General features: G+C 49.4%; 2 protein-coding genes across 2 annotated transcripts; both read left to right on the plus strand.

Moving 5' to 3' along the window:
- The first annotated feature begins 3998 nt into the window (after window positions 1–3998).
- Window positions 3999–10629, plus strand: Ccdc142 (coiled-coil domain containing 142). The gene is made up of 9 exons (XM_087659762.1): window positions 3999–5021; window positions 5392–5478; window positions 5554–5700; window positions 5819–5949; window positions 6022–6135; window positions 8767–8881; window positions 9185–9362; window positions 9487–9686; window positions 9823–10629. The coding sequence occupies exons 1-9, from the start codon at window positions 4067–4069 to the stop codon at window positions 10098–10100; spliced, it is 2205 nt and encodes a 734-aa protein (XP_087515888.1). The 5' UTR covers window positions 3999–4066; the 3' UTR covers window positions 10101–10629.
- Window positions 10630–10856: 227 nt separating this feature from the next.
- Mrpl53 (mitochondrial ribosomal protein L53) lies at window positions 10857–11747 on the plus strand. The gene is given in 3 exon segments (NM_001108635.2): window positions 10857–10952; window positions 11132–11244; window positions 11340–11747. Coding segments are annotated over 3 exon segments (360 nt in total). The 5' UTR covers window positions 10857–10860; the 3' UTR covers window positions 11495–11747.
- The last annotated feature ends 639 nt before the right edge of the window (window positions 11748–12386 follow it).

Genomic DNA, 12386 nt, shown 5'->3' on the forward strand with positions numbered 1-12386 from the left:
ATGCTTTTCATTCTTAGCAAAAAAAAAAAAAAAAAAAAAAAAAAAAAAAGAAATCATACAAAACCCATTCTCATCCACAATGTTCCCTTTTCTTCTTCTTTTTTTTTTTTGCCCTTTTTACAAAAATATGACCTCACACTTAAATTACTGCCTACAGTTCTCTCATACTCATTTTCTTTCTTATTACATTCCTCCAAATAAGAGCTGAATCTAAATAACAGACATGACACCCTGTAACAAAATAAGATGACAGTACACCTGCTTTTGGCCACCAACCTTTTTCACTGCAAGTCTTGAGCTAGCCTTTTCTTTGCTCAGATTTGGACAACTTTTTTTTCTTCCTCTGGATAGGAAGAAAATAATTTATAATTTAGTAAGAGTCCTGACATCGTGTCAAAATGACCCAGATGTTAGGGAATACAACCTTGCAAGCACGAGATGGCAGAAATGGCAGAAAACAAAGTAATACGGAGCCAAAATTCTCTGCATGTTAACTCTGTAACTGCAATTCTAGATGAGACATTTATTAATCTCTTTTAATCCCCATTGGAAGGAGTGATTATTTCTTTTTCTTTCTAAGCCAGGACATGGCCTCCCTCTCCCCTCCACTTGTAACACTGGGTTTCTTCTTTCTCCCTGGAGTCTCTCTTCTGTCTTATTTCCTTTGAGGTTTCTGTTTGGTGATTTGGGCCTTGGCTTCCTGGAGCCTTACCTACCCTCATTAATCTGATTTACGGTTGTCAACAGCATCTAAGCTTTCTGCTTTGTTTCTCCTTGACCCTTCTTACACAGGCCTTTTGCAGCCTCTGAAGAACTGCATTCCTGCCTCTCTGGTCCTCCATCTTTTCTCTTTTTTTCCAGTCTGGCTGCTTAGTGGTTAGTTACAAAGTGTAAATTTAGCATCCCTTGTTCCAAAGGCACCCTTATGTTTAATTTCAAATATTTTTTCATCTTGCTTTAAACCTTTCTAGAAACACTGTGAGCCCACCTTCTTTTCCTGCTGTACATTAAGGCTTCTTTTGCTTAATGTCCCCTTGGTGATGGTATGATGGCCTCTGAATGACGGCCAACCTATTTCACACATGGTCCAGAGCTCTCCTTGAGACAGTTGAGCTTCATCTGGACTTTGCATGTTTTTTGTCCTCTACCTGGGGTGTTCTTCCCCAGGCAAATGGGTTGACTCTCTTGTCTCTTTTAGATCTTAGCTTAAATGTCACCTCCTCATTAGGTTAGCTCTAATCACTCCTTTAAAAAAGAAAGGGAAGGGGTTGGGGATTTAGCTCAGTGGTGGTAGAGCGCTTGCCTAGGAAGCACAAGGCCCTGGGTTCGGTCCCCAGCTCCGGAAAAAAAAGAAAGAGAAACCTTTTAATTTCATTGTACTCCCTGTTTATACATCTCACATGTAACAAACTGCTATGTGTGGCTGGTGCCTCCACTAGATACTGCTAATTATTGAATAGAAGGATTTTTATTTTATTCATTATTACTGGTGAGTGTGTGTGTGCACACGCGCACGCGCGCGCAAAGGTATGATTCTCTTTCCACCATGTGAGGTCCAGAGATCAAACTTAAGCTGTCATCTCACCAGGACTCTCAAAACGAAATCAAAGATTCTAGCGGATGACTACATGTTTGAAATAAAAGAAGGGCTGTGAAAGGATTCTCAAGATTTTTTTTTAAAGATTTATTTATTTTATTTATATGTTAGTACACTGTAGTTCTCTTCAGACACTTCAGAAGAGAGCATCCCATTACAGATGGTTGTGAGCCACCATGTGGTTGCTGGGAATTGAACTCAGGACCTCTGGAAGAGCAGTCAGTGCTCTTAACCGCTGAGCCATCTCTCCAGCCCCAAGATTTTTTTTTTTATTAAGCAAACAGAAGTTTGTGTGATGAGTCAAAAGCCCTACCAAATAAAAGATAACTTTAAAATATTTTCTTCTATTTTTAAATTATATGTATCTCTGTGAGCATGAGAAGGTGCCTCCAGAGACATCGGAGCCCCAGGAAGTTACAGGCTGTTTCAAGCCAACTGAACAAGGGTCCTCTACACGAGCAGTTGCGCTGAGGCATCTCTTCAGCTTCAATTAATTTTGAGACGTCCTAACTTTGGAGGCAGGGTTCATGAATCTGCAGCTAGAGCCAATTTTTTTTTTTTTAAAGATTTACTTTATTTATATGTGTACACTGTAGCCTGTAGCTATCTTTAGATGCACCAGAAGAGGGCATCAGATCTCATTATAGATGGTTGTGAGCCACCATGTGGTTGCTGGGAATTGAACTCAGGACCTTTGGAAGAGCAGTCGGTGCTCTTAACCGTAGAGCCAATTTTTGTGTGACCTGAAAGAGATTGGTATTAGCTCAGGACGACCAACCCCCTGCTCTAGACCAAGTTCTCAACACGAAAGAGATTTATTTGCCCTAGAGGGATAAAGGGCAGGTAATAAGGGATAAAAACAGGAGATAGAGGACCAAAGGAAAAGAGGAAGGGAACAAAGGAGAGGAGATAAAAGGGCCAAGGTATTTTTCCTGGAGGACAAAGGGCTGCTCTGGATAGAGGAGACAGAAGTGGCCCATAGACAAACAGAGGTTTATAACAGTAAAGGGGGAACCCTGTGTTAGGATGAGGTGTTTAATTTTGATTGGGCGTGTTAATTGGATGAACTAAAGGAGGTTTTGATTACTGGACTTCAGTATTTTGATAGCTGAACCTTTGTAGTCAGCCTCGGGAAAAAGAAGTGGCCAATTAAGGGAATAGACCTTGGTAGCTAGCATTAGGAATATAACAACATGGGGGTTTTTGTCTTGTTTTGTTTTCCCCATTTTGTTTTGTTTTGTTTTGTTTTGTTTTGTTTAGCAAGGCAGAGAGAATGGAAGAGGAGGGAATGGTTCTGCCAGAACCACGCCCACATTCAAGTTCGCCATAGTCTCTTCATAACCTGTATCTTTAGTCTGAGGACTTGTTGACTCTGAGATTCTAGAAATGAATGACAAGGAAAGCAGCTGTATATTTAGCTTGTCAGTGATTTCGTATCTGATCCTTCTGTTTCTCTCTCAGTAACTGTACCAACTACTTCAGGCATCCGACCCCCACCCCCGTCCTTTCATGCCACTCTCAGAGACTGGGTCTCACACTGTAGCCTAGGCTAACCTGAAACTGTATAGGCCAAGCATCGATCAACCTTCTGTCTCAGCCTCTTGAGTGCTGGTCAGTAATAATATTCTTTTTTCCTTGCTTCAGGGTCTTGTCCTCTGTTCACAATATTTTTCCAAAGGCGCTTGTAACCACTGCCTAGACCTCAAACTGGAGATCTTTAAATGTCAATTTTGCCCAGCTTAGAGCGTTACAGCAACAGCAGCCCGAGGACCCCTTGCTGTTTGTTCCTTTGCCTAGGATCTTTAAGAGTAGGGCCCGAACCTGCTGGTTCCCAAAGCTCTCAGAGATGACTGAAAGAAAACATGAAGGAGGTTGAGGCTGGCTGTGGTGATATACATACACATACTAATAACTTCAGCAGAGGAAGCCGAGGCAGGCAGACAACTGTGAGCTTTAGACCAGCCTGGTCTACATGAGAGTTTTAGGATAGCTAGGAACATGCATACTGAGACTCAAAGAGAACAAAACAGCACGCCCACAAACGAACATGAAGACATGATCAAAGCAAAAGGAAGCTGAGGTCTTGCTTTCCTCTTTTCTGTAGTAGATCTCCGCAGGGCCCCAGAGGGCAGACCACAGGAAGGTGGTACATTAGGGAGTCTGAGATGGAGGGGCCATGGGTCTCTTGCCGTCAGGTCACACTACTCACCTAGGTTGACTTTCGCTACAGAGTTTAGCATCAGCGCCACCTCCCGTCAATGGTGACTAGAAAGTCTAGCTATAATTGGATGCCCGCGAAAGGCCGGGCGTAAAAAGTAAGTGGGTGGCCATCTTTGTTAGGGGCAGAGGCCACGGCTACGGAGCCTCAGTGAGTCCACGAAACTTCCGGCGGCTAGCTGGTGAGTCCTGGTGCCCCACGGGAAGCGTGAGAGCGGCGAACGTTAGCTTCGTTTGGGACTCGCCGTACAAATGGCCCGGGCGTCCCGCTCTAGTGGCCTTCTACCGCCAATCACTAACGTACCCCCGTCGTGGGCGCAGCCCCTGGGCGATGGGGAGGAGCGGGGCAAAGGGAAGCGCGGAGGGCTGGAGCTACTGGCTGCAATGAGCGCCCCGTGCCCGGACTCCGGCAGACAGCCCTGGGCTCCAGAGTCTGCAAGCGGCCCGATGCCCTTCGCTCTGCAGCGGCTCCGGGCCGAGTTGCTGCGTCTGCACCGCGAGCGAGAGCAGCTCCTGAGGGCCCGGGACTGCGCCCGCCACCTGCAGGCGGTCGTGCGGCTACTCCGCTCCGGCTCCTCGGCCGGTTCCTTCTCCCTGCAGCAGCTGCACGGCGACTTACAGATGTGCCCTTCGCGTAGGGCGGCTCAGCGCCTTGGTTTCCCGGGCTCCAGGGAGACGCTTCTTCTGGCTCGCCCTGTTGGGCTAGCTGCGCAGCACCTGGATGCTAACATCGAGATGCAGCTTCGCACCCTAGGCCGGGCACCGGCTAGCCTGGGCCTGACGTCCCAACTAGCCGAACTGTTGCTGGCCCTTCCCTTCTACCACACTCTACAGGGACAATCCCTGAGCTTCGTCCCCGGGGCCGCGCGCCCATTCCCCGCGGCCCGTGTGCTCCACCTCCTGGCTGCAGAGCGGGGTTGTCAGGTGGCGGATAGACTGGCTGAAGCCCTTGGCAGATCGGGCTTGCAGGACCAGCTCCGTCGGCAGTGCGACCAAGAGCGAGAGCTGCTGCCCGGGCTGCTGGGCCTAATAGGGGGCGTGGCTAGTAGAGACAGCAGTGGACTGAGGCTTGGAGGGCCTGGAGCCCTGTGGAGCCAGTATTGGACCATGCTGTGGGCAGCCTGTGCTCAGAGTTTGGACTTACGCGTGGGACCCTGGGGCGACCCCAAAGCAGTGGCACAACAGCTGAGTCAGGCACTGTGTCAAGGTAAAGTGAGGGACCTGAGCTGGCATTTGGAGGTTGTGGTGTGGGTGTCTTTCTACCTTTACCCTCCCTCAAATCTAGCCTGCCAGCAAGAGTGGGTCCTTGAATTAATGCACTTCCCTGAGTTTAAAGTATAGCATTTAGGTTTTTCGAGGCCACGCTCCTTTCCACAGCAGTAAAATTTTGTTCTGAGGTAGGTTTTTACTACATAGTCCATACTGGCCTGCAACTCCTGCCTCAGCCTCCCACCTCCAGAGAGCCAATGTGCCTGACTTTCTGCCCTGACTTCTGTGGAGGAGGATGTATCATGAGTTGGCACCGGGCTGTAACCAGGGAAGTTTTGTTTTCAAGTTCCCTTCCTTTCTCCCATTAGCATCCCTGCCTCAGGAGTGTGAGAAGGAGCTGTTGTCTTTGTGTCACAGCCTATTTCATCGGTCTCTAGTCTGCAGCTGGGACCAAGGTAAGGAGTAAGGGACACTGGGGTGACCCAAAGGTCAGGTTGCCCACCCCTTCAGACTGTGTTCTGTCATCCCAGGGTTCTGCCAGGCCTTGGGATCAGCCGTGGGTGGTCAGAGCAGCCCCGCTTCACCATCCACTGCTGAGCTGTTGCAGCGGCTTTTCCCTCCCCTCTTGGATATCCTTCGCCAGCCTAGGCCAGAACTTAGCCTGTGCCAGCCTGCAGGTGAGACAGAAGGTGTGGAATGGGGGAGAGGGGTGCGGCAGAGCAGTTGATCTTTTTCCTGCCCTCTGTTCTGAAGCTGGCCCATGAACCGCAGGATTCTCTGTTCTTCCCCTCCCAGGTCCTACGCCTGTCGCTCTGGGACTCTGTACCCTGCAGACCACCTTGCTCTGGTTCTTGGGCAAAGCTCAGCAGCACCTGGCAGCATGGGCGCCTGGTCCCTTCCTACTCCTGATCCAGAAGGACTTGCCTGTGAGTGGCCAGGAGTAGGGGAGGGAGCAGCCTGGCCTGAGCTGAACCCTCACTCTCTGTTTCCACCGAAAGCCTCTTCTGCATGCAGTGGAAGCGCTGTCCAGCCTGGCCTCCGAGGCAGCCTTCAGTCTGGAGGTGGAGCAGCAGCTGGGTCTGGAGATCCAGAAGCTGACTGCTAGGATGCAGGTGAGTGCAGAGTCCCTGAGAGTGGCAGTGTGAGTGTGTGTCACGGGGGAGCAGGGCTGGGGACCTTGCAATCTCCTTAGAGCTTCTGCTAAATTTTTCCTTGTTGGTTTCTTGTTCTTCACTATGGAAAGAAATTCAAATATGGTCATAACAGTAATCAATTCATAGTCAGTTATGATTCATACCTCCTTGCTACTACCTAATAATAGTGGTAGTCACTGATATCATTGATTAGACTCATTTCATTAGTGACTGCATAATTACGCCCTTCACTTTACCTACTGATGTTTTTAATTCATTGTTCTCTCTTTAAAGGTTTCATTTGTGTGTGTGTGTGTGTGTGTGTGTGTGTTTGTGTGTACATACATTTGCTTGCCTCTACTTCTTGAATCTGAGATTAGTGGCATGTACCACCTGGCTTACTTTATAGTTTTTTTGTTTTTTTTTGTTTTTGTTTTGTTTTGTTTTTGTTTTTTTGGAGCTGGGAACCAAGCTCTACCACTGAGCTAAATCCCCAACCCTTACTTTACAGTTTTAATAAAGTAGCACGTGTCTTTGTTTAAAGAGTAAAATGCAAGCTGGGGCTGTGGCTAAGCAGTGAAGCATTTGCTGATCATGCACCATCAAGCTTTTCTTTGATCCCAGTCATGACTGGGAAGGGAAGCAGAAGGCGGCAGCAAGATGGCTCTCTAGTTAAAGGTGCTTAGTGCCAAGTCTGACAACCTGAAAAGATAGAACCATTTCTGCAAGTTGTCTCTGCATATGTGAGCACACCAGCACATACACATACATATATACCCCAGAAAGAGAGAGAGAGAGAGAGAGAGAGAGAGAGAGAGAGAGAGAGAGAGGAGAGAGGAGAGAGGAGAGAGGAGAGAGGATAAGGTTAAAAATTAAAAAGTAGTTTTAAGCCCTCTGATGAGCAGAACAACTCCCCCTTCATCTGGGGTTGGCTGGTTCTTCTCACCCTCTCTCTCTCTGGCTCACTTAGGGCCTCTCATGTGGTAGGTAAGCCCCACGCCACCAAGCTGTGTCTCCCATGATTTCCTTCTAGGTTTATTGACAAAGCTCTCACTTCTGTCTTTCTCTGTCCTGTTGTGCACACCACTGCTTCCTGGTGTGGAATGCCTAGCTGTGAGGTTATGTGTTGTGTCCTCCTGCTGTGGCTGGAGGCTCGTGTCAACTCTCAGCTCCTTTGCTCTGCTTCCCTGCTCCCCAAGCATCTCACTGCTGTGAACTCCCACTTTATTTCCCCTGAATCCCATACTTCCAGGATTTCTCATTCTTACCCTTGTCTCCTCAAAATCATGTCCCAGGGAAGCCTCTTAATGAGGAGAGCCTGACTGTGATGGAAGCCCAGAAGAGGGCCATGCTAGGTGCGAGCTTTTTAGAGGGTTCCATAAAGTTCCTGAGGCTTAACTGCTGGCTGGACAGCCTGAGTAACAGGAGCAGGCTCCCACGAGAGTCTTCCTGGGGAACCTAAGCTAGCTAATATGCTCCTTCTGCTAGTCCACATTCTCTCTCTCTCTCTCTCTCTCTCTCTCTCTCTCCCCTCCTGTTTGAGGTCAGGCCTCTGTGTGTGTGTGTGTGTGTGTGTGTGTGTGTGTGTGTGTGTGTGTGTCTGTCTGTCTGTCTGTCTGTCTGTGTCGGGAAAGGGTGTGGGAACTGGCAGAGTAAGCCAGTTAGCATTACATTGTTGGAGGCAGGGTGAGGGATGCTGTGCATACCTTTAATCCCAGTACTGAGGAGGCTGAAGCAGGATTGTGAGTTTGAGGCCAGCATAAGCTACAAGGAAATTTCAAGGCCAGTTTGGGCTAGACAGACTCTATCTAGATGGGAGGGGGAGAAACTTGTGTGCTGGAGAAGGGAGGAATTGAGGCATAAACAGGTCTGATGTGCCAGGGACCCAGTGGTTTCTTCTCCCCCAATCCTCAGAACTTCCCTTTCTTAGGGTCATGGGATCTGTATATCTATATATCTTTTTTTTTTCATTTTCTCTTGTTTTTTCTTTCCCCCTCCTTTTCCTTTCTTATGTCAGAGTCAGCTCAAACCTCATGGAGCTTGCAATCCTCCTGCTTCAGCATCCCCAGCCCTGGGGTCACAGGCATATGCCACTGTGCTCAGCCCACATTATTACAGAATTTCTGCCAAATGCTCCATGATTTAGATGCTTCTCCTCTCAAGACAGGCAACAACACAAAGACCCTTGTTATCACTACCACCTCCACCCCCTTTTTAAAGATTATTTAATCTTTATTATTCAGATCCCATTTTGGTTGCTGGGAATTGAACTCAGGACCTCTGGAAGAGTAGTCAGTGCTCCTAACCAGTGAGCCATCTCTCCAGCCCTGGTCATGCATTTCTAATACTCCTAATTCTACTTTCCAAATGCTGGGAGTCCAGCCACATGTCCAACACGCCTGACTTGTCATGTGCCTTTGATTATGAAGACAACTTGTAATCCTAGCTATTGTGCATGGTTTAGGTCCAGACTTCCTTAGAAAATGCCCACATTCCCATAATGATGCATCCAGGTTTCACAGACCCCCACACTGAGGCCTCAGTGGAAGAAACACCATCCCATCAGTCTAACAGACTAGCTCCTCCTTACTTTCTTTCCTCCCCATACAGCTCCTGCCCAAAGAGTCGCTGAGTCTTTTTTTCCAAGAATGTCATAAGCAAGCCACACAAGGCTTCAAGCTCCACATGCCAAGGGGTGGATACTGGAGGCTTCGACTGTGTCCTGGTAATTTTCCTTTCTTTGTGGCGCCGGGGATGAGACCCAATACCTCTCACTACCTCACACACTCTACAGTCAAGCAAGCCTTACTGAGTGAGCTCCACCCCCCGCCAGCCCACTGTCTTAGTAACTTCTCATTTCCGCCTTCTCCTTCGGGCGGTTCCGGGTGTGTAAATGGTCCAAGCTCTCCCCAGTTGTGGCTCTATGCCGCTGTCAACATCTTTGTCCTTACCTTTTTGTGCCCCTCCCTCTGAAGCCCACTGGACTTCCTTAGTCTCTCCTTCTGTCCTTTCTCTTCTCTCACTCCAGAACATCCCAGTGACCCCAGTGAGTACGCTAGGGTGGTGGTCTACACTGTGTTGGAGCCCGTGTTGCAAGGACTTCGAGGATTGCCACCCGAAGCCCAAGCCCCTGCCCTCAGCCAGGCACTGACAGCCACACTGGGCGCCTGGCTTGACCACATCCTTACCCATGGGATCCGGTTCAGGTGGGAAGAAGGAAAAATGGTAGTGGCAGAGGGAGAATGCCAATAGGGAAAATGGAGAACATTTGGGCAGAGCAGTCTGGGGAGGCAGAAGTGTCTGGTGGCCATATTGTATCTGAACATCTAGCCTGCAGGGGGCGCTGCAGCTCAAACAAGACTTCGGAGTGGTCAGAGAGGTTCTGGAACAGGAGCAGTGGGGCCTGTCCCCGGAGCTTCGCCAGACTCTGCTCTCACTCAGCATCTTCCAGCAGCTGGATGGGGCCCTGCTGTGTCTTCTGCAGCAACCCCTGCCCAAGAATCCAGTCCAGAGAAGACCTCACCGTTGCTGTGAGTTATCGCCCCTCCTCAACCCTAGGTGTCTCTAAACCCCTTCCATCACTGCTTTAAAAGACCCACACCCAGTCTCACCATTGATTTGGCATCAGCATTACCCACCAACCCGCCTTCCGCTCCTGCTTTTCAGGTTTTTGTAATGAGGTCCAGACCATTGAACTGCCCACCAGCAGCCTCAACAGCCTGGAAAGTCTGGCACCCCCTCTAAGGCCTGGAGTCTCCCCAGCCCAGAATACTCACCTGCTAAGCACCCTGGGGGGAGGAGGGCGAGGGGGAGGGGGAGGAGGACCTAGTCCTGAGGCTTACCTGGCTGGAAACCAGCAAGCCTGGCTTGCCCTGAGGCTGCACCAACACCCTCGTTGGCACCTGCCTTTTTTCTCTTGCCTAGGGACAAGTCCTGAACCCTAAGTTGACCAGAGCCAGGAGTTCCAAACCCTGCCCCAGGCAATGAACTGTATGTTAGAGAGGCTTAAAACTGGGCGCTTGATAAAACACGTTCATAAACTAGAGTCTGGAATTGAACCCCAGATGATCCTAGGATCTGCAATTCAGAGTAATAGGCAAACTACAGCCTGAAATCTGAAAGTCGGAAACAATGGAGACATCTTAGAGCTAGAAATAGAAGGGGGTCTATAGGGTTAGCTCTCAGGAGACGGAAGCAAGCTACTTGCTTTCTCTTGAATCCCAGGAGCAAGGCTAAAGTTAATTCATGAGGAAACACAGAGGAAGCAAACATTTCTACATGTGGAGGGACCTGTCTTACCCCTTCTTCATTTCTACTTTTAGTCATTAGGCTGCAGGACCTTGACATTTAAGCTTTGGCTGTTGCTACCTGGGCAAAGCTTGCCTTCTGGTGGGTGGACAATCCCTGCTGTGATCGTCCTCTCAACGGAAGGAGCCAGGATTTAGGATGGTGCTGACCTAGATCTAGTAGGTAGGACACTGAAAAGGCTGAAGGGCGTTTTCGTACGTAGGGGGGTCTTACACATTCACTGCCTATGCTGTGTGTGGCACAGAACACTGCTAATGGCCAAAGTATTTATGGACCACCAACTCTGGGCCCCTTGGCAGCCCCGGAGGGCAGCCGGGAGAAGTACCCCGGAGGCCACCGGAAGTCTGTTTCAATAAAAGGATCCCCAGTGCTACTCCTTCCGGGGCGGAGGTAACCATGGCGGCGGCTTTGGCTCGGCTCGGACTACGGCCGGTCAAGCTGGTTCGAGTTCAGTTCTGCCCGTTTGAGAAGAACGTGGAGTCAACAAGGTACAGGTTCTGGGGAGGTGGGAGGCGTCCGCGCTCCCCACACGTGCGCGCGCACCCTCGACCCCCTCCCGGAGTTCCTGGGCATCTCAGTCCCGCCCTCCCTCCCTCGCGCGCACACCTTGGTCCCTGCTCCAGGTTCCCTGGTCCCCGGACGCGCTTACCCTGCCCTCCCACCGCAGGACCTTTCTCCAGGCGGTGAGCAGCGAGAAAGTCCGCGCCACCAACCTCAACTGCTCTGTGATCGCCGACGTGAGGCATGACGGCTCTGAGCCCTGCGTGGACGTGTTATTCGGTAAACTTGACAGGGACACTGGTGGGCGAGGACGGAGCGCGACCCTAGCTCTACATATTCCGGGTCCCTTACTCATCGTTTTGCATCTTCCCCAGGAGATGGGTATCGGCTGATTATGCGAGGAGCCCACCTCACCACTCAGGAAATGTTAAGTGCCTTGGCCTCCCACATTCGGGCTAGGAACGCTGCCGCAGCAGCATCTGCACCCAGCGCAGACAAGGTCGCCCCAGGTACGGGTACCCGCCGATGACATTGTAGAAGAATCCCAACAACCGACGTTGGCTTGAAACTAAAGACAGTGGTTTAAGAAGAGCTGGGCTTAATCACTCTAAATGCTGCATGGAGGTCATGATACTGAGCAAGAACCCTAACAACAGTGCTGCTGGGGCAAGATAAGATTGGGTGGTGAAGGGTCCGTACAAATTTGAATTTTTCTTTCTCACTGCTTAACCATATTTGAATCTGTCACCCACGTACATTTTAATTAAATATTTATTGCCAAATGAATGCTGTTTTTCTTAGGTTGTTCACTTGGATTTTTAGAGAGGGTCTTACATGAGCTAACCTAAAACTTGATATGAAGACCACGGTGGCCTAGAAATGTGAAAGAAATTTTCCTGCCTCAGGCTCCTGAGTGTTGGGATTCCAGCCATGCCCCACCTTTGGCCTTCAGTACTCACCTTTCTTAGTAGTGTCTCCTCTCCATTCACTCTCATGGAGCCACCCATTCTGCTGTCATTTTAACTACTCAGGATTTAAACCCTACATTTTTATTTGGTTTAATCCCATCTTCTGATTATGATTACCTTCTGCCAACTTCCTCCATATTGCCACCAACATTCAAGTAGAACAGTCTCTTGGCTCATCTGACTTCCCTGCTCAGCCTTCTAGGCTAGAAGTTCAGTGTTTTCTCTCCTATCCCTCCCTTTCCTGGTCTGTCTGCACTGAGAGGAAAGAGGAGCCAGCCCCATCTATTGGCACACACTATTCCAGCTACTCAGGAGGCCAGCCTGGTCTATTTAGCAAGACCTTTCCATTCTCATTCTCCTAGAGGCCAGCCTGGTCTACTTAGCAAGAACTTTCCATTCTTACTCATCCTCCTGGAGGCCAGCCTGGTCTGTGTAGTAAGACCTTCCATTCTC

The sequence above is a fragment of the Rattus norvegicus genome, chromosome 4, assembly GCF_021556685.1.
Source record: "Rattus norvegicus strain SHRSP/BbbUtx chromosome 4, alternate assembly SHRSP_T2T, whole genome shotgun sequence".
Taxonomy (NCBI): domain Eukaryota; kingdom Metazoa; phylum Chordata; class Mammalia; order Rodentia; family Muridae; genus Rattus; species Rattus norvegicus.